The 22,500-nt window shown below is 44.1% G+C and overlaps 1 protein-coding gene and 1 pseudogene across 1 annotated transcript in view; both read left to right on the top strand.

Annotated features, from left to right (window-relative positions):
* LOC146583910 (uncharacterized) overlaps nucleotides 1-3,548 on the top strand; it is an 8,273-nt pseudogene extending 4,725 nt beyond the window's left edge.
* Nucleotides 3,549-7,376: 3,828 nt separating this feature from the next.
* vstm2b (V-set and transmembrane domain containing 2B) overlaps nucleotides 7,377-22,500 on the top strand; it is a 28,063-nt gene continuing 12,939 nt past the window's right edge. Inside the window, exons 1-4 of the mRNA XM_085279041.1 lie at nucleotides 7,377-7,896; nucleotides 8,221-8,399; nucleotides 8,907-8,936; nucleotides 9,337-9,772. Coding sequence (XP_085135167.1) covers nucleotides 7,824-7,896; nucleotides 8,221-8,399; nucleotides 8,907-8,936; nucleotides 9,337-9,772 — 718 coding nt within the window. The 5' untranslated portion in view covers nucleotides 7,377-7,823. The remainder of the gene's footprint in view (nucleotides 7,897-8,220; nucleotides 8,400-8,906; nucleotides 8,937-9,336; nucleotides 9,773-22,500) is intronic.

Here is a 22,500-nt window from a genome sequence, read left to right as displayed (position 1 = left end):
AGGCCCAACAGGCTCAGCTTTCCGATCAGTTGTTGGGGGATGATCGTGTTGAATGCTGAGCTGAAATCTATGTACAGCATTCGAACGTGTGAGTCCTTCTTGTCCAAGTGTGTGAGGGCAAGATGGAGTGCAGTGGAGATGGCGTCGTCCGTTGAGCGGTTATGGCGGTACGCAAATTGCAGTGGGTCCAGTGAGGGGGGCAGCAGGGTCTTGATGTGTCTCATGACGAGCCGCTCAAAGCGCTTCGTGATGGTGGGTGTAAGTGCAACAGGACAGTAGTCGTTGAGACAGGACAACGAAGACTTCTTGGGCACGGGGACGATGGTGGTGGCCTTGAAGCACGTGGGAACGACGGCACTGCTCAGAGAGATGTTGAAGATGTTGGTGAGAACATCTGCCAGCTGTTCAGCACATTCTCTGAGCACTCTGCCTGGGATGTTGTCTGGTCCAGCAGCTTTACGTGGGTTGACTCTGCGTAGAGTTTTCCTCACCTCAGCTGTAGTGAGACACAGGACCTGGTCGTTCGGAGGAGGGGTGGTCTTCCTCGCCGCCACGTTGTTCTGCCTGTCGAACCGAGCGTAGAAGTTGTTCAGCGCATCTGGGAGGGAGCCGTCACTGTCACAGGCAGGTGATGTCATCCTGTAGTTAGTGATGGCTTGTAAGCCCTGCCACATGCGCCGTGTGTCGCCGCTGTCCTTGAAGTGGTTGTGGATTCTCTGGGTGTGTGCGCGCTTCGCCTCTCTGATGGCCCGAGAAAGTTCGGCCCTAGCTCTTCTAAGCGCCACCTTATCTCCCGCTTTGAGGGCAGAGTCTCGGGTCCTCAGAAGTGCACGCACTTCCGCAGTAATCCACGGTTTCTGGTTGGGTCGTGAGATGATGGTCTTGGAGACAGTGACGTCATCGGTGCACTTGTTGATGTAGCTGGACACTGATGACGTGTACTCCTCCAAGTCAGTGAAGTCGCCGTAAGTTGCAGCCTCTCTAAACATGTTCCAGTCAGTGCTCTCAAAACAGTCCTGAAGAGCAGAGATGGCTCCTGCTGGCCAGGTTTTCACCTGCTTCAGAACCGGTTTTGATCGCCTGACGAGTGGTCTGTATGCTGGAATTAGCATAACAGAGATGTGGTCTGAGTAGCCGAGGTGGGGGCGGGGCTCTGCCCGATATGCGCCGGGGATGTTTGTGTAAACAAGATCCAGCGTGTTTTCCCCTCTCGTTGCAAAGTCCACATACTGATGGAATCTAGGAAGCACTGACTTGAGATTTGCATGGTTGAAATCTCCAGCAACAATAAACAGTCCATCCGGGTGTGTATTTTGCAGTTCACTGATCTTTGTATACAGTTCCCATAGCGCTTCCTTAGCGTTAGTGCTAGGTGGAATGTACACTCCGATAATGAAAACAGTGGTGAATTCCCGTAGTAAATAAAAAGGTCTGCATCTAACAGTCACAAACTCCACCAGCGATGAGCAATAACTAGAAACTAGCACAGAGTTCTTGCACCGTTTCGCGTTGATGTAAACACACAAGCCGCCACCGCGAGTCTTACCGCACAGAGCTGCATTTCTGTCGGTGCGAAACGAGGCCAGCCCGTTTAGCTGAATAGCGGTGTCCGGTACTCTGTCGCTGAGCCATGTTTCTGTGAAAACAAAGACACAGCAGTCTCTAACCTCACGCTGTGTAGCCTGCTGGAGTCGGATATAATCCAGTTTATTATCCAGGGAGCAGACGTTGGATAAGATGATGGATGGTAGAGCCGGCCGGCTAGGATTTGTTTTTAGCCTAGCACAGACTCCCGCCCGCTTGCCGCGCTTCCGCTTCCTTGCGCACCGCTTCCGATGTCCCCTCCTCCGGCCGCCGGCATCAGGCAACGCCGAGGCTTCGAGGCCTGGTTCGCGGAGCAAGCCGAGTTCACGCAGTGTTTCCCGCAGCCCATCCTGGATGTTGTCAACCGGGTTATTTAGGTTGAAAAGTGTCTGGCTGTTGTATGCACGGACACCGACACCAGTTGCGACGATATCCATACATAGTGCAAAATAAACACGCTGCACACAAAAAACACACAAAAAACTTAAACAATGCAGCACCACTTTGGCCCCAGAGCGTCCGCTGCGTGCTATTGCCGCGCCGCCATCTTGTTTACAAGGTGGCGGCGCATCGCCACTCTGCGCCACTCTGCGCATCATCATCAAGCAGTCTATCGAATGGCCGTCTCCCTTGTACACAATCTTCGTTGACTTTGAAAAAGCCTTCGACAGTGTCGACAGGGAGACCATTTGGAAACTGATGCAGCACCATGGAATCCCACATCAACATCATCCAACAGCTATACGAAGACTCGTCCTGCCAGATCATCCACAAGGGAAAACTGACCAACCCCTTCGCAGTGAAAACCGGAGGGAGGCAAGGCTGGATGTTGTCACCGACATTATTCCTGATTGTCATGGACTGGAGCATGAGAGGAACCACAGAGGGCAGCAATACTGCATTCCAGTGGACCTTCACCAAACAGCTGGAGGACCTGGATTTTGCAGAGGACGTTAGCCTTCTGTCCCATAAGCAGCAACATGCACAGTCCAAGCTTACCTGACCTGAAGATCAACATCAGAAAAACAGAGGTGATGCAGATGAACAACTGACAAAAAGATCCACTGCAGCTACAGGGAGAAGACTTAGTGGAAACCGACTGCTTCGTCTACCCTAGGAAGATTAATCAACAGCAATGGTGGCACAGATGAAGACATTAGGAGCCAGATCAACAAAGAAAGGCTTGCATTCAACATCCTGCGACCCATCTGTAACTCCAAAGCCTTATCTCAGCGCAGCAAGATCTGCATCTTCAACACCAATTTGAAAGCAGTCCTCCTGTATGGGTCCGAGATGTGGCAGGGAGTGTTGGTCAAAATAAAATAAAAGACTCAGCAGTCCTGTTGCTCTATTTTCACCTGTATAGCAGGAGTGGGGGGGGCGGAGGTTTGCCCCGGTGCAGGTGTGCCGCCGCGGTCACACCTGCACATAAGGTCAGTACTTCCACGCTTTAAATGCTGCACGGTCATACTCTCTCCGGCACTCGTTATATTATCTGTTTTTGAACTGCACACAGCTGTTGCCACGAAAGTCGCACTCGCTTACGTCATTGACATGAGACACTCTCGCAAAAAAATCATGGTTTTAGTAACGCAGTAACGCAGCGTGCTTACGGGGAAAGTAACAGTAATCTAATTACCTTTTTTGCAATAGTAATCCCTTACTTTACTCGTTACTTGAAAAAAGTAATCGGATTACGCGTTACTCCCCATCTCTGGTGGCAGGTGACCAACACCATTACCAGCAAGATACAGAGCTTCATCAACAAGTGCTTGCGACACATCCTCAACATCAGATGGCCTGAGAAGATCTCGAACACAGACCTGTGGAAGAGAACCAGACAGAACCCGGTCGGTCAAGACATCAAAAACCATTCGACAATGGCAAGCACTGGACTGGAACCCACAAGGAAAACGGAAAGTGGGGAGACCCAAACAGACGTGGAGAAGATCTCTCGAGAGTGAAGTAAAGGCCGCCAGAATGACGTGGACCCAGCTGAAGAAAACGGCTCAGAACAGAGTCCGTTGGCGTGGTGTTGTTGCAGCTCTATGTCCACCAGGAGTCTACAGGCTTGATAATGATGATGATACATAAAACTGTATTATTGGAACCTTATAGATGGCAAATGGACTGATTCTTGAATAGCCCCTTTCTACTCTCCAGAGTACTCAGAGCGCTGTATACAACACCACATTCCCTTTCTTCTATGCTTTTCAGTGCTTTCTAGTTAACAATAAAACGCTAATGGATGCATTGGAGAGCAACCTGGGGTTAGTATCTTGCCCAAGGATTAATTGGCATGCAGACTGGAAGATACACGGATGGAACCCACAGCTGGACAGGCTGTCAGGCATACCGGCCATTTGCCCGGTGCCCAATGGCAATTTTCCATTTTTATGGGTCGATGTTTTTTTTGTTTTTTTCTGTTGTAATGGTATAAACCAGGGGTGTCGAACTCCAGGCCTCGAGGGCCGGTGTCCTGCAGGTTTTAGATATCACCGTGGGTCAACATACCTGAATGACGGCTTCTGGAGAACTTCAAGACATGTTGAGGAGGTCATTTAGCCATTTAAATCAGCTGTGTTGGATCAAGGACACATCTAAAACCTCGAGGCCTGGAGTTCGACACCTGTGGTATAAACAATGAAAGGTGGTGGATTGGCCAATTGGTCATGATCAACTCTGGGCTGGACTAATTACAGCCGAGGAGGTTGAACTTCAATATTGAGGTGAAAAGAATATTGAGGTGAAAAGAAACACGATTTGTCCTGTACTTCAGCTAGAATGAAAACCAATCACAAAGCTGGAGTTATTCTGTGTCTTTACACTGCACAGCTGCCTCTTCTTCTCTCATTCTCTCCCCCTCCCTCTCCTGTTGCTACTTCAATCATGAAACTGATCAATGATCAGCTGATCGGCTTTTCTGTCGCAAGTCCCGTCTCTCGTGTTTGTTTAGTGCCCTCTTTGCGCTGGAAAGAGTAAACCAGCGGTAGTCGCAGGTAGTGCACTTTCTTATTCTCATTTAAAAATGTCTGATGATGTAAGTGATGGTGTAGGTTTAAGTTTATTAGATTGATACATATATACCAACAAGACAGTGTACATCACTGTCACAACAGGGTTCGTTTTCATTCACAGGCTTTACGGCTTTTCCTATAATACCTGGTGGGCCGGTCTGTAGTCAAAATGCCCGGGCCGATTTTTTTGTCCCAGTCCAGCCCTGATAGAACCACTAACCTTCCGAGCAGTAAATTACCTGCTTTACCTCCTGAGCTACAGTCACCCACTTACCTAAAATGATTATTCTGCAGAAAAATGTTCCCCACCATTATTAAAATATTTGTTGGCCTTTTTTGGGGGGCTGTATTGGACAGAGCAGTGAAGAGTGACAGGAAGATGGAGGGAGAGAGAGAGAGAGAGTAAGACATGTGGCAGAGGGGCTGAAAGGGCCAGTCTGCCCCCCCACGCCCCCGATCAGTATTAATTAAAATTACTCTTGCATGTGTTTAAGACTGAGCTCATTTACAATGGACATTTACAATGTTTAATGTCCATCATCATATTTTATAAATCACATTTGCGTTGACTAGCCATATACTACTGGAAATAGAAGTTGTTCATGACCTCAGAAACACAGGTCTACATCTTGAGTTTTCAAAAATTATATTAAAATGATCAATTATATCAAATTGATCAAATAATCAATCTGCTATACATCACACATGTTGGCCAAAGTGGTAGGCAAGAGGAAGCTCATTTGTTAGGATGCTAAATCACTGGAGCTCATTTATTTGCTAATGCTAGCTGTGTTTCCATAGGAAGTGCAAATTGTAACTGATCTCAGAGCAGTAACAAAAAACGACCAGCTCCTGTTTGCCTCACACTGGTTTCCCCTTAGTTTCCTGTCAAAGACAGCGTGCATGTGCAAGAACCCTAACTTTATCAGAAAAAAGTTGCTGGCCAGCTCCAGTCATTGTTACATGATGGACACGCCCTCAGAGACAGAGACATAACACCATTGCAATGACATTGAAATAGCTTTCAAAAGAAAAATAACACACATATATCAGATGTTGCTCCCAAAGAAAAACAAAAAAAACAAAAAGCTTTTGGCAGCAATAGCCGAATGCGGCAACAAGATGGCAGTAATGTAGCGGCTGGATGCACATATTAAGTGGCAGAAGAGAAGCTTTATGGCAGTGATGTCTGAGACGAAAGGAGAGAGATTGCTTTACTTTGGTATGTTTTAATGTAATTTAAGATAAGATAACTCTTTATTGTCATTGCACAGTCATATCTACTACAATAGTACAACGAAAGTGGAAACTGTTCCATGTTGGCACTATGCACAACTAAACACAACTGAGCACAACACAGTAACAACACAACACAGTAACTTAAAGTGCAAGAAAGGTATGAGCAAAAAAAGAATGACTTAATAAATAAATAAAAGAATGAGTGAGTGTTTATTGCACATTATTGTTGTTGTTGTTGTTGTTGTTGTTGTTGTCACTTAAAAAGTCCAGGGAGGTAGCCAATCAGGTTAGTTGTTAGCACTGATATTGAATATTGATGAGACTGGCATAACAACTGTGCAAACCCCAGACAGAATGATTGCAAATGTGGCACTAAACAAGTCGGGGCAATGACATCAGCAGAGAGAGGTTCACCCTTGTATGTGCAGTTAATGCCATTGGCAACACAACTCCTCCAATGTTTGTGTTCCCATGCATACGTTATGCAGACACTTGTCAGAGATGGGCCAGTAGGAAGTATTGGTAATGGAAATATAGGATGGATGGAGTTCCTCATCTTTCTGAAGCACTTTGCAAACCACACCAAGGTCAGCCATCTGATGGTGATTAAAAACTTGACACAAACGCATACAATTCAGTTAATGAAGCTGGTGCACAAATACATTTTTTTCATCTTCATTATTATGTTCAAATCTTAGTGCAAGAGTTGTAGGTTACAATGCCCACTGAGCCAATGAGGCGAGACTGAATGAAGGCCAAACAAAATGAATGAAATATTCAGTTGGTGAAAAGTTGTTGTTTTTGTTAGAATAGGTTCAAAATCCATATTTCTGCACTCTGTCACACACACCTCCACACACACAAATGTTTATCCGTGCATTTAAGTGTTGAATAAAAAAGATTACATACTAAGGTTTTGTCAGCACCCTTATTTCATTGTGTTACATTATGTTACAACGTACCCAGACTATGTGGTTAATTGTAAAATTTCACTCATGCCATGCAATTAGTAAATAAAATAAAAAATAGCTCTACTATTTAATAACAGAGACATGCAGATATTTTGGATTGCAGTGTGTTACAACTATCCGTCTCCCCCACTTGAGCAGGGATGGAAAAATACACCCAAAAACGTGATGCTCACCTTGGATCATGATAGAGAAATCACAGAGAGGCTGCTGCAAGATTTTATGTCATCATTTGCACAAGTTTAAAATTACTTTTGAATAGGTTCATTTACAACTATCATAGCTTTGAACATGAAAAGTCAATCATTTTTTTCGTTATCATTTTACATAAATAGATTTTTTTAAATTCACCGGCTTTGAAAAGTTACATTTTCATTCATTTCCATTAACAACGTGTCGTTCAATTAATATGACTCAGCTCAGCTTTCACACTAATTCAGCAAGTGTGTGAGTTCAATGCATAAAAGAAAATTGGTATTTATATTTGGAGCCCTGAAGCAGTGGGAAGACAAGACTGGCGGTGTGTGTGTGTGTCTCTTTGCAGCGTGCACAGCAGCGGGAGGGCTGCAGGTCGGTGACAGCAGACAGAGGAGGCGCAGCGACAAAGCTCTGCACTTTTCAGCAGCGATCGCTGTTGGTCTCTGGCTGCCTCAGCTGCAGTACTTCCGACCTTTAACACACGCACAAGACCGTTAGTGAGGATGGAGCCTTTCTTCTTTCAGGGAAGCGCTGTACCAAGGTAGAGGAAGTCCCTGATCAGGAAGTTCGTTTTCTCAGATGGTAGTCAGCTGGGAACGAAGGAGGCGCCTCTTCTCTGAGGGATCCACTATTTGTAATAATAGTTTAATTATGCCCGAGCTCAGCTTTGGATCCTGCGTGTTGCTGCTGCTGCTGCTGCGTCTGAATCGGGGTTCTTCTGTGCCTGTATTTGGAGTTATCTGAGCAGGCGGGTAACATCGCGTCCAGGTCAAATGACCGTCCAACGCTCGTGAACGTGATAAGAATTAACTGTGACATGGAAAAAACGGGACTCGACGGGATCCTTTATTGTTTCCTTATCAACTCAGCCTGTATGATTTGTGCCAATGGTAAGTGAAGTGACATGAAGGAAACATCGGAGATGGATTGGCATTAAAAAGCTCCTTCAGCTAAGCGCCACTTGCCCTGCTAATGCTGACACTAAGCAGCTTATCCTTCTCTAATAACATGAATAGATAAATAAAATGCTTTCACTTAAATAAAGCCAGGGGAGATTTTTGGATACCTCAGTAGAAACGTGTCAGACTATGAAAGGGATGTGATTTAAATAGGGGCAGATGAAAGACCAATCTGCAGAGGAGGGCATTACTCATTTAAAAACTTGCAAAATTGCCGTCTCACCTTTTTCTCTCTTCTACCCTTACACACCAAAGCTACATTTACTGAAGTCCCTAAAGATGTGAGTGTGGGGGAAGGAGATGATGTTGAAATGCCCTGCGCCTTTAAAGCTGTCAGCTCAGCACCCATGTCTTTGGAGATCCAGTGGTGGTACCTGAAGAAAGATATGTCTGAAGATGAGCTGCAGATCACTGCTCCGGCTAACAGAGCCAAGGTACTTATAGCCCTCACGCATATGTGTGTGTCTCTGTCTCTACCCTGCATCATCTGCACTACAATTTATTTTAACATCCTTTAAGCATTAACACTGACTATATTTGGGAATACTGCTAAAGCATTTCTCCACATTTCAGTAGCCATAAGCAGCACTTGTTGAACCATTTTAAAATCCACACATCACTCAGACTTTGGGCACTTGGTGATTGTCAACATTATCTGATAGGTCTGGTGTTTCAAGCCACCATCATGAGCGCATATGGAAATTCATTTCCCCTTCAGCCCATTACAACATGTAGCAGGGGGGAAAGAAAGCAGAAGAAAACACACCCAAGGGACAAAGAGAGAGGAGAGAGGCTATCAGCGGTGTCTTTGAGACAAACAGCTCTGCTTGTGCCATTTCCTCTCTCTGAAACAAAATGAAGGAAAACTCGTGTTGTTGCCAAAATGTGCAGCTGACATTCAGTGAGATTTTCAAAACTGATAAAAGTATCTCTTTTTTTAGGATGTTTCAAGAGAAGCCACAAAAATAAGTGTAAGTACCCGCTTTACTGTCCCGTTGAAAGTGTTTTATTCCCTGGATTTGTTCTATGATATTCACACTTTAGAGAGAGCATGAAATTCTTTCTGGCACATGAAGATTGATCTGCGGCAGCACAAAAGTGAGGCTCAAAGATTCCTCTTGTGCACATTTAGTTTATGCTAAACTAGCAAATAATATGTTATATAGGAGTTAGTAACATGTGTCCTTATTAGAGATAATGAAGGCTTTATAAATCTTTTGTGTTGATGTGTTGCGCAACTAATGAAGAGTCACATTTTGGTGGTTAGTCATAAAACATGGAACTACAGGTCGATGAATAAAATGCATAATAAAAGCAGATGTTACTGAGGCATTGCCATTTTTTCCCATGATCTCTGTGCTTGACTTTCAGACTGTGCGTGTTCAGGGCAATGCCATCTCTCACAGCCTCAGCCTGTCCAAGGTGAAGAAAGAAGACGAGGGCGTGTATGAGTGCCGTGTTTCTGATCTGTGGGCTGATGAAAGTCAGGAATTTAATGTTCATGCTACACTGCATGTCACACTGGCTGACAGCATGGTGGCTGAAGAGGCTGTGTCACACATTCAGAACCGTGGATCACTGAGGAATACCATCACAGCTTTGGGAGGTGCCTCATCTTGGAGGGCCACCTCTGAGCCTCGCAAAAATTTTGCAGGAGGTCAAATGCCAGGGCTGGGGAAGCAGCGGGTGTCTCAAGAGTCTCAGCTTGGTCTCCTGTCTCCCTTCATATCCACCACCTCAGTGGCCAGGTCATCAGCTTCACCCCTGTCAGGAGACGCAGGCATCCTCAGGCAGCAGTATGGGGCTGGTGAGTGAATGCTGGAGGTGGGTGGAGATGAAACAGAGCTACAGTGACCCCCAGGTGTTCTACAATCTGAGATTAAATGGTGCAGTTTATCTCAGACTGAGGCTGCTGGTCTGTTTCGAGCTTCATCTGTCTTAATAAATTAAATAAAAGCAAATGTGCTGTTTACCTCGTAGCTATGTTTATCTACAGGTGCACTTCTATAGTTTACAATACTTTTTTACTTTTTGTTCTCATAACCCATTTATATGCAGTGTTGGGAAGGTTACTTTTAAAATGTATTCCGTTACAGATTACAGAATACATGCCCCAAAATGTATTCTGTAACGTATTCCGTTACGTTACTCAATGACAGTAACGTATTCTGAATACTTTGGATTACTTAATATATTATCATGCTTTTTACAACAACGTGAATGTACTATTGCTGTGTGATTTATTACTGTTACTGAAGGTCCGCGACTCCGAACTGTAGTAAAGGGACCTCTGACTAATACGGCGGGGTCCGTAGCCGAAAAATAGCTTTACTTTGTTGTCTGGGTCAACTTTTCTTGACAGAGAGAGGCGTTGAAAGGCTGCTCCAACGGAACTTATTGTTTTCGGAGGAAAACACGAACACGGTGTACAGTCGAGTCTTAACAGCTTACTTACAACTGGGCTCGTCAGGCACTCTTCTTGGCTGCAGTGGTTATTATTACATTTACATGCTTCCAGCTCCCGTTTTTGCTCGATGACAACTCGTACCTTTCCACTCCCCTTTTTCTCCCTCCTCGCGCTCACAGACACATAACGTGTATGGCAGTCCATCCTCCCTGCAACACGGACTACACTGCCCATGATGCTACATTCTTTAGAGCTATGCTTGTAGCATTCTGCCTGTTAGCTTAGCACAACAACAACGAAAAGGCGCTCTCTCACCCAGGAAACACACAGTCGCAGAGAGAGAGAGAGAGAGAGAGAGCGTCGCCCTGTAACCATGGCAACCGTAACGCTGCCGCCTGGAACAACAGAGCGTAGCTGTCAAACAAAACCCAAACAGTCCTGACCCGCGACAATATGAAACAGGAAAGTACCGCAGTGTAATCCATTTATTTCAACAAAGTAACTGTATTCTGAATACCACCTTTTTAAACGGTAACTGTAACGGAATACAGTTACTCATATTTTGTATTTTAAATACGTAACGGCGGTACATGTATTCCGTTACTCCCCAACACTGTTTATATGCCCATGGCAACACCTCTCATGCTTTTCAAATCTATTCTATTCAGACGAGCACATTTTTTGACGTCTCTACTCATGTCTAACACCTATTTTTAGTTAGAAGCTTGGCAGATGGTTAGCAAGGGATGGGAGGGGCGGAGAGTTGTAATCTGCCTCCCTGTAATTCATCTCCCTGCCCCAGTTTTGTTCGATGAAGCGTACTTGTGAATAATTAAAACTCATAGAAGTCTAGGCGCTCTGCTGATGTAGACTGCAGCTGGTCTGAATTGTATGCAGATCTCATGTATTGATTTGAAGTGCCTTTGCGTCGATGTGAATGTACTATGTTGGTAAATGATCAGTCTTTAGACAAAACGGTTAGGGTTAGGGTGTGTGCTTGTTCCTTTTAGGAAACTGTCACTCGTCAATATACCGTCATTCAGTGACTTCTCACAACGGAAGGGAGCAACATCTGATATATGTGTGTTATATTATTAGAAAGTATTTGAACAAAAAGAGAAAACTAGATTTCGTCTGAAATACATGGATGATAGCTGGATCTGGAGAACTTACTCTTTGATTATTTGCGAGAAAATCAGTTAAAGTGACTGTTTAGTGGAATCTTTTACAAATTCACCTGATAAAGAAGAAAGTAGCAGAAGCAGATATATGTCAAAACTTTCACATATCTGTTCAGACCCTCCTGTCACTATAAAACACACTGCTCCCAACAAACTGTAATAACTTCAGACATCTGGAAGTTTGTCATCCTTCAGTGCCTGGGTAGCTTGCAGTATGCCCCCAAAAGCAAAAAGCAAACAACGATGATCTAAGAAGTTGTGAGGTCAAGTGTCCACTGTTCATTTATGTAAGCAGCATCTGTTAGCTGTCTTCTAGATTATTACTGAAAGGATCCATAAAAGCTCCCAGCCACAAGCTTCCATTGCTGCTGTGAAAGCTTCTGACTATTTTAGACATTTCAGCTGTGTTATGGAAAAATTTTGGTGAAAACACTTGGCCGCTTTTCCTGGCTCATATCCATTTCTGTGAACAACCAAACATAAGTGGATGGTAACAGAGGTATTTATTATACTTGTATGTATGTAAATGCATGCTGTTAACACTCCTGCATACATCTGGGTGACTCAGCTGTTTAGTCTTGTTCATTTCCGATCTGTATCTGTTGTCTGGAGTTGACATCACTCAGAGTTGTGATCTGTGTCAGAAAAGGTTCTCCAGAGCTTGTCAGTGAGAGACCAGAGCAAGCAATAGAGCGTGATTACACGAGGGAAGCATTTCTCCTGACCTCAGAATGTGGGGAAGCTTTTTCTTTTTGCAATTTTGGCCTCGAAGAGTGCAGAGGCAGGTGAATCAGTGTGAAGCTGGGACATGAGCTTTGAAGCTGAAACTGTGATTCACAATCAGAAGGAAATTATGATTCAGCGGCTTATTGGGAGGGATAGAGGGTTATTGATTGCTATGCATGCTTTTTCCTAATATTTTGTTCGGAGCAAACATTTCCATACAGGAGTTACACAATCACATTTGCTTCCTTCACTGTAAAGATTTGTTCTCTCACAACTTCATTTGCTTTCAAAAGCTGGATTTTTTCTGGTGTACTTCTGTTTTATTACTGCACGGTACTGACTTTTTGGACTTTTTAAAGCAAACTGGCCTTTCTTATAATCAGAACGAATCGAATAGACACATAAAAAATGTTCAAATACTGGGTAGTAAAAATATAATAATAAGATTCAAACAGTCCAGTGAATGTACTACTGCTGTGTGATTTATTACTATTACTGAAGAATACTCACCACACCAACACCAACTAGATGTTTAAATCTTAATATAAATGAGTAACAGTAGGTGGACATTAGGTAAGGCTGCACTTTTTGCAGCGATCTTGTATATAAAACAGGTCCGCGGCGCTGAACCATAGTAAAGGGACCTCTGGCTAATATGTCGGGTTCCGTGTTGGACTCGTAACCAAAAACTAGCTTTACTTTGTTGTCTGGGTCAACTTTGCTAGCGAGAGACAGACAGAGGTGTTGAAAGGCTGCTCCAACAGAACTTATTGTTTCAGAGGAAAACACGAACACAGTGTACAGACGAGTCTTAATAGCTTACTTACAACTGGGCTACACTGCCCATAAGGTTACATTCTTTAGGGCTATGCCTGTAACACTCTGCCTATTGCTTTCATATTAAATCATTTTTTGAACAATAATTTTTCATTATGCGGGCCGCAAGTAGGGGTGACATAGGCCGCTAGATTCAGACACACACATTAGAGCCTCTTAATGCGTGTTTTGTTTGGGTTTCCAATGACGTGGAATTATCAAAAATAGAGAGGGCATAGCCTAACATATGAAACAGGAAAAGACCGCTGTGTAATCCACTTATTTCAACAATCCGAATACCACCTTTTTAAATGGAAACTGTAACGGAATACAGTTACTCATATTTTGTATTTTAGATTTTGGGCGATCGTGGCTCAAGAGTTGGGAGTTCGCCTTGTAATCAGAAGGTTGCCGGTTTGAGCCCCGACTTGAACAGTCTCGGTCTTTGTGTCCTTGGGCAAGACACTTCACCTGTTGCCTACTGGTGGTGGTCAGAGGGCCCGGTGGCGCCAGTGTCCGGCAGCCTCGCCTCTGTCAGTGCGCCCCAGGGTGGCTGTGGCTACAATGTAGCTGCCATCACCAGTGTGTGAATGTGTGTGTGGATGGGTGGATGACTGGATGTGTAAAGCGCTTTGGGGTCCTTAGGGACTAGTAAAGCGCTATATAAATACAGGCCATTTACCATTTTAAATACGCAACGCCGGTACATGTATTCCATTACTCCCCAACACTGTCAAGGTCACATCTAAAACCTGCAGGACACCAGCCCTTGAGGCCTGGAGTTGGACATCACTGATCTATTCCAAATCGAAGAGGATTCTGTAGTTTGCAGATGTTGCTGTAATTATGACTGAGCAAAATAATTTAGTTAAATATAAGCATACTTTTCATTTTCCAGACTCTGGAAGTTCAGGTTACGTTGTCCAGGACCTCTTAGTTTGCCCAAGTCTAACACTAGTATGGTGTTGGTGGTAAGGGGAATTTGGAGAAAGAGGACTATGTTACAATCATTAATGCTGTGGTTGATGACAGATGATTCAGTCATTGAAGAAGAAGATAAAAAGCGTTGTAGGATGATGAAATAACAAAGGACCAAGGTGGAGAAGGAAACTAGAACTGAGGCAAAGCAAAGGAGCAATATGAGTTAGAGTGTGAACAACTATCTGATCATTGATGTACATCCAAGAAAATGGAGATGAAACAGTAGCTGTGGCAACTGGCCCTTGTTGAAAAATTGAAAAACTGAGAGGTGATTTACACGTTCTTGAGTAAGCTGAGAACAAAAGCTGTAAAGGAAGCTGTCGTGTTAGCTGATGAGTATGTTCGCGCATACTCATACATCCAAGTCTTACATCACCAAGTGCAATGCAAAGTGTTAGATCCATGATTTAAAATATGCTGCCACTGGAGTCTAGAGCAGTGGAAACATGTTCTCTGGAGCGATGCCGCACACTTTTCCACCTGGGAATGCCGCTTTGCTCCTCTCAACAGACCCTACAATTTCCATTCCAAGATGCTCAAAAGGAATGCCGATGACAGGGAGAGGTTGGAGTACAGCGCTGATGGAAATTTTAACAGATGCTATCTGACACTGTGGGCAACTTTTACAAAATGGAGCCACATCTTTGCTCAGACCAGGCCAGTAAAAATGGCGTTTGATGCAAGCTGTGGTCTTGGGCAGCGCACTCAGAATCTCAGATTGGGTATTGACTTGCTTAGCCTGTGCTCTGGTAACGGCTACATGGCATTGCTGGATCTGATCGGACTCCAACAAATCAAAAAGCACAGGAAGGTCACGCCCATAAGGCAAACTGCTCATAACACACATATAAAGCAAATGCATCTGATCCTGAACCTTAATGAACCCAACTAACAAAACCTCAAACAAACATAAGACAAACTGACCTGCTGAAATGACACATGAACTTAAATACTGGCTTAGGTACACCATATGACACACAAGGGGAAGACAAATGGCTGCCATATAATCTACTAACACAAAATGATTAAACAAACTCCAAACACCCCCCAGGCACTGAAGCATTTGGTTTAGTCCAATGAGGCTTTCAGCAGTACTTCAGATCAATTAGCCCTCTGCCACACCTTTTACCAATCAGGGAGGAGAAGCCAAACCCCCAGGTTACTCAAACAAAGAAAGATGAATTAATATAACATAAAACAGAATTTTGACCATTGTTTCGTGTGGCCTCTTTCACTGCCACGTGACATGTGTACACTCCCTATGAACATTGTATGGTGTGATGAAAAAAAATAAATTTAACCAAGAAATTATATTGGCTAATAAGTAAAACATATTTAAAGCAGTGACTGTTCAGTAAACTAAAGCGAAGCAAACTATTGGTGAGGTGTGACCGTTGGGCTGTATGTGTGGTCCAACTTGTGGACGATGGGCATGTCGGGGAAGTGGACCCCAGAGTCAGTATCCTCCTCCTGATAGTCGCCCTCTACTGGCTCCTGCTGGAGGGCAGGGGCTGGGAGGGGTTGCAGGAAGATGGGCCTGGCCTCACGCAGATAGGGGAGTGGATGCCACCCGAGGGCCAAAAAACTTCACCATTGCCTGTGAGGCATCCACTATCCCCACTTTGCCCACTTAGGCATGGTGGAAAGAGGAGAGCTGGCAGGGTAGGGAAGCCAGGTGAGTGGAAGTGGCCAGCAGCTCAGGTGCAATGTCAGGGTCCCCAGAACCTGCCAGCATGTGATGGGACAGGTGATGCAGGTAGAGGGATGAAATGAACACCAAATTGGTTAGACAAGCCTGGGTAGACATGGCCCCGTGTAGCCTAGCCAGCAGGGAGTCCGTAACCTTAGTTACAGGGAGTCAATGAGCAGGGAGTTCCTGCTAGGTGTTCTAGCTCTTTCTTGGCCTTCCCAGAAAACAACACACAAATAAACACTGACTGCCCCGGCTTCAACAGATAAGCCATTAGTTTCTACATTACTGCTCGTGAACTTGCAAGACCGTGGGAACAGGGGGACGCCCGCGACATCAGAGAACTCACTGGCCTCAGACAGCCACTGCCAGGATCCGCTGTCTGTGTGAAATGTGTGACCATGGGCAATATGCCAGGGGAATGGCTGGCTCCAGGATCCCATGTGAGCACGAAGTGTGCAACCCGCAAGACCGCAAGACAAGGCACCAGCGACTAGAATCAGTGCAGCTTAGAGCTTTTTTTTCGGCTGCTGAGACAGGCTCCCCACCACAAAGGTAAATGGACACACACTGCTACTACACATTGAACTACACACCATACACACACTGTACATGCATGCACACTGCCAAGTGGAGATCAAACCTCAACATTGAAGTTTACCGAAAGCCCACACACACGGACCAGTACCTCCTTTTTGGCTCCCACCACCCTCTGGAACACAAACTTGGAGTAATCAGGAACCTGCAACACCAGGAAGAAAATGTTCCCTCTAAGCCAGAAGGGAAAACGAAGGAACACACACATGTGAAGTAAGCTCTTAAAATGTGGTTATCTCAATTGGGCTTTCATGAAAATAGCGAAGATGGGTAGGAAAGAAGGTTTCAATTAATTAGGGAGAAACAGAATGACAAATGGAACAACACTGTCATCCCTTATGTAGCAGGTTTATCAGAGGAACACAGCAGAGTCTTCTCCAAGGATCACATCTACATAATGCACGGCACAAAATATAAGAGCCACCTCGATGGGACAAGACTCCGCTGTACATGTCTGTCGAAAAGACAAAGGTCACTCTTTCAAGGATGCTGACGTTCACATCTTTTACAGAGAAGACAGATGGTTTGAAAGAGGAATGAAAGAGGCCATCTATGTTCACTGTGAATGATGATCCTTGAACAGAGGTGAATTTTCTGCCACCTATAATGCAGTTTTTCCCTTCCCAGGCACCTTAACCTCCTAGGACCTGGCGTCCACATATGTGCAGAGATGGGCAGTAACGCGTTACTTGATCAACAGTGCATCATATATCAGTGCGGGAGAGAGTATGAGCGTGCAGCGTTTAAAGCGTGGAAGTACTGACCTTACTTTGAGTTTGATTCCATAAAAAGTGACAAAAACATTAGTGTCCGCTGTGCGTGGGAAGAAAACTTCTTTTTACAGCGAAAAAACCCTAAACTTCCAACAAGCACCGAGTAGCTACGACGTAATGGGAAACTCACAGAGAAACTCGCGGCTTCTTCCACTGACCGCGGCACACCTGCACCAGGGTAAACCTCCGCCTGCCCCACTCCTGCTTTACAGGTGAAAATAGAGCAACAGGACCGCTGAGTCTGTGACTTTATTTATTTTCTGCTGTGTTTTACTTGTATCTATTTGAAAGAGTGAGTGTAAACACACACAAAAAAAATTATGTGCTGGAATGTGCAGGAAATAGGTTTAAATGTTAAACTAATTTCTTCCAGTCAGAGAATGTTGCAGATAATTAAATTTTTGCTTGATGCATAAAGTTAAAAGATTAAAACAAGTTTTAAAAAGAGACTTTTCCATTTGATTACATTTTGTATGATGGATTATGCAGAAAAAGTAGAATTGGGCTGACAGATCTATCACTTTATCACCTATTCAGGGTGTAAATCGTGTTTTTAAAAAGTAACGAAGTAACTAATTACTTTTTTGGGGGAGTAATCGGTAATTAGTTACTGATTACTTTTTTCAAGTAACTTGACCAACACTGATCACTACTTAGAAATGACTGTCTGTTAGCATGGTTATGTTTTTTAAATATCAGTGTCACGGCTGCCGAGGCGAGCCGTGTGGATTTAGGAGGACCCAAGATGCAGGCAGTGGATGAGATACCGGTGGTTTTATTTACAGAGGTGTAGTGGCAAACAAACAGTGGGGCATAACAAACAACTAAAGACACCTAAACAGGGAGAACTAAAAATAACAGACCTGGGAGCATATGACAACGGATGATGAATAGCAGAGAGACGCAGACGAGGAACAGGACACCGTGGAACACAGGGTAACAGACTGACACAGAGTTACACAGACGAACCGGCAACAGGCAGGAGAACACACAGGGCTTAAATACACACACCAGTAATCAGGGGATGAGAGACAGGAGGGCAACACAGCTGGGAGGAATCTGGGCTGACGGGACAGGGGAAACGTAAACTGATCACACTCACATACGACACGGACCTTCACAATAAAACAGGAAACTCAGACACATGGAACCAGACAAGACATTGAACTAAACAGACAGATTCACAAACAGATGGGGTGACACCATAGACAGAGACACAGACTCAAAGGCAGACCAAATATAACACACAGAACTCAAACAATAATAATCATCATCATAAACTAGAAAATGATAACTAAAAGCGCTGGGTCACCGACCCAGGACCATGACAATCAGTATATTGTGATTTATACTGATTTTTGTGTTAGAAAAGGGCTAACACCTCCCTCCATCAGGGTCATAGGGTACCTGGAGTACAGTGGCTACATTGGTACTCCTGAAGTAAGCTTACATAAGCCCTGATGAAGGCCATCAGAGTTGGCCTTCCTGAGGTGGAATTTTAAGGAACAGTCATGGGATGGAAATCTGGTAGTTCTTATGACATCACAGCTATTGCACAGTTACAGTGCAGGTTTAAATGTTACAACTGAAACATATTTATGACTCCAGCAACAAGCAGATACACACACAGCTGAACTAGGACATTTTCATAGAACAATTTCTTTGAAAAAAAGGTGAGTTTTGGGGGAACTGCTTTATAAGTGAAACTTACTTTTGATGCTGTAACTTTGATAGCTGATGGTAGATATTTACAGTGAGATTTTTGAGCATGCCCTCAGAATCAATCAGAATAATTTCTTCAACATTCGTTTTGAAATTGATGACAGCAACTCTGATGATGGACATGATGACAGCAACTCTGATGATGGAAATGACCACAATAACAGAGATACTGAAAATGACCACAATTATTGCAATTATAATAATGATGATCAAAATGCTGACAGCAGCAACGATGAAGAGGAACGCAATGAAGCTCATCAAGATGAAAGTGACCTTGCTGCTGCTGAGGTTGACTATGAAGCCAACCCGGATGAAGGAGAAGCAGCGGAGGATCTGCTTCCTGGAGGATTTAGGAGACAGTTTAGAGAGGAAGACAGTGATGATGAGAAAAGTAATGCAAGCAAACAGTTCCACTGGTGGGATGAATTTGCTGACAGCGACTCTGAAGAACAAGACTCCCGACTTGAAGGCAATAAAGAAAGCGATGAGGGTGATTAAGATGAGAGGTGAATCCAAAAGTGACATGCCAACCGTCACTCAGAGTGACTGAATGGAACCTCTTTAATAAAAATGCATCTTCTACTCAGTTGTCTTTTGATTAAATGCGAGCACTGCAACACTCTTGTTTTTAAAAAGATATAAAACTGCTTTTGTAAAACCAAATTACTCTTGCAGAATAGACGTACCAAGGTATGGTAGTATTCTGATTCTGATATTTAAACACAATCAATGTGCCATCCTACAAAAACAACTTTACAACTTTTTTTGATAAAATCAAGGACTCAGCGGGCCTGTTGCTCTATTTTCACCTGTATAGCAGGCGGATGTTTGCCCTGGTGCAGGTGTGCCGCAGCGGTCAGTGGAAGAATCCGTGAGTTTGTCTGTGAATTTCCCATTACGTGTCGTAGCGTACTGGGCGCTTGCTAGTGATGTGCGATACCACTGATTTCCTTTCTCTCCCTCCCTCGCTCACAGACACATAACGGGTGCGATACCACTGATTTCCTTTCTCTCCCTCCCTCGCTCACAGACACATAACGGGTGCGATACCACTGATTTCCTTTCCGATCCGATACCAAGTAATATTCAGGGTGGTATCGACGATACTGATCCGATACCGATACTTTGTACAAAAACGGATTTTATTTATTGTATCTTAAATTATAGCGTCATAATGATTACAGGACATCAGATTACTTGTTCTTATCACGTAACAATGCAGAGTTCATCATATAGAAATAAAAAACCTGAAGTTGTGCCTATTTGAACACGTTGCCTGCCTGCAGCACTAAAGGACTCCGTGAGAGACGTCTGTCTCGCCCTAGCACCACCTGTCCCTGTCCTCTTCAGTCTCAACATACGCTCGTCATATTCTGTGATATGAGTTACTCTGAGATGTGTGACAAGGTTAGTGATGTTGCCACAACCATACATGCCAACCCTCCTGATTTTTCCGGGAGAATACCAAATTTCAGTGCCCCTCCTGAAATTCTCCCGGAGCCACCATTCTCCCGAATTTCTCCTGAATTTCCACCTGGACAACAAAAGTGAAAAACCATATCGCAGAATTCATAGCCAATTCCAGTCTCCAACAATGGCGGCAGCGACTTAGTTTTAATATCACTCTTATTTCTCTTTCTGGGTCGCAAAAAACTTTTAACATGTTGTCAGGTGAGAATGTAGCTGTGTGAACTTCAAATATCTGAGCCGACACATCGTCTTCAAACCCCCGCGGTCAATTGTGGGTCAACGACCTCCTTAAGGGACAAGGGATGAAATATCCCACTAGGGATTAAATATCTAGGACTCACCACCATTTGGTATTAGAACTGCAGAAGCTCAGATGAGAGGTGAAATGTCTTCAAGAAATTTAAAGAAGCCAAGTTTACTTTTTTCACAAGCTCCTTAAATCTGTCTTTTTCACTTATTTTTCTGTCTTTCAGATGATTTGTTGAAAATATTTGACAACAGATTAAGGTTAAAAAGAAAATAAAAACTGAAAGATTATCTTTGCTAGTGACAGCCAAAGAGATGCCAGAGGAGGGGGCCACTCAAAAACATGGGCATCTGTCATTTGACTGCAATGTCATCTGACTTAGAGGCAGGAGGGTAATGGAAGGGGAAAGATAATTTGTCAGATGTTTCAAATTGCCTGTCATGTTTTCATCTTCTCCCTTTCATTACGGTACATTCTGGGGCGATCGTGGCTCAAGAGTTGGGCGTTCGCCTTGTAATCGGAAGGTTGCCGGTTCGAGCCCCAGCTTGGACAGTCTCAGTCGTTGTGTCCTTGGGCAAGATGCTTCACCCGTTGCCTACTGGTGGTGGTCAGAGGGCCCGGTGGCGCCAGTGTCCGGCAGCCTCGCCTCAGTCAGTGCGCCCCAGGGTGGCTGTGGCTACCATGTAGCTGCCATCACCAGTATATGGGTGGATGACTGGATATGTAAAGCGCTTTAAGGTCCTTAGGGACTAATAAAAGCGCTATATAAATACAGGCCATTTTACATCATATTAATGTGTTCACTGAACCCTTGCAGCTGTTGGAGTGTGTAAATTATTATATGTGGTGATCATATTTATATTACAGTATATAAAGATTTTCTCTCTTATAAGTCATTGTCATTACCAAATGGACAACACAGGGTTTGATCTCTGATTATGAGATAACGACAAAGAACAGTGAGAGACAAAGATAATATATACACAAGAGGGAATCAGGGCAGAGTGGACACACCTGGGGAAAACGGCTGGATGGCCTGATAAGACGGGTGAAGCAAAACTGAGCAGAATTCACACGAGACAAGGACTGTCAAAATAAAACAGGGAACATAAACACAGAGACAGAGACCTTGACTGAAAAAATACAACTAGACACAAGGAAAGGGTAAACAAACAGGGATAAGACCCACAAACAGAGTGACACAGACTTGACACTTGTAAACAGACATGACTGACTACAGGGGCTACATGCTTTTCTCAATGGTGTTTTATTTTTACATTTTTATTGTTTCAAAGTGTAGACCTTCAGACCACAGTAAAACTTTAGAAGCGAGAGACAAAATGCAGGATCATGCAGTCATTTTCCCTCCAGAACACCTTTCCAGGGGTAGAACTTCAGGAGAATAACGCTAGTCCCAATATCTGAGAATGGTTTTTCCGTCTTATGCCAGATTGTGGATATCTCCCTTAGAGATGTCATGAATAGCATTGTTACCTTTATTGATTAAAATCGATTCTGGCTTGGATAACGTGAAATCGATTCATTAAAATCCTGAATCGATTTTTTAATATAAATGTATTTTGCCCAAAATGCCAGAATCTCAGGTTAAACCTCAAAATTTCAACAGCCACCAAACCGCTAAGACAGTAATGAGAGCAGGAACACGGCTTCTGCACAGAGACGTAAACACACAGCGCCGAGCCGCCGACGGATCAGAATCAGTGAGATGTGACTTTCTCACGGTCGGGGCTGAAAGCCGACAGCTCGCTGATTCTGATGTTTCTCTCTCTCTCTCCGCTCTCTCTCTTTCTCTCTCTCTCTCTCTCTCTCTTTCTCTCTCTCTCTCTCTCTTCTCTCTCTCTCTCTCTCTTTCTCTCTCTCTCTCTTTCTCTCTCTCTCTCTTTCTCTCTCTCTTTCTCTCTCTC

This window comes from Mchenga conophoros, linkage group LG1 (genome assembly GCF_057382185.1).
Source record: "Mchenga conophoros isolate Kocher_MC1m ecotype Shallow Benthic linkage group LG1, M_conophoros_male_GT1.1, whole genome shotgun sequence".
Classification (NCBI taxonomy): Eukaryota; Metazoa; Chordata; class Actinopteri; order Cichliformes; family Cichlidae; genus Mchenga; species Mchenga conophoros.
This window is presented reverse-complemented; position numbering and strand designations above follow the sequence as displayed.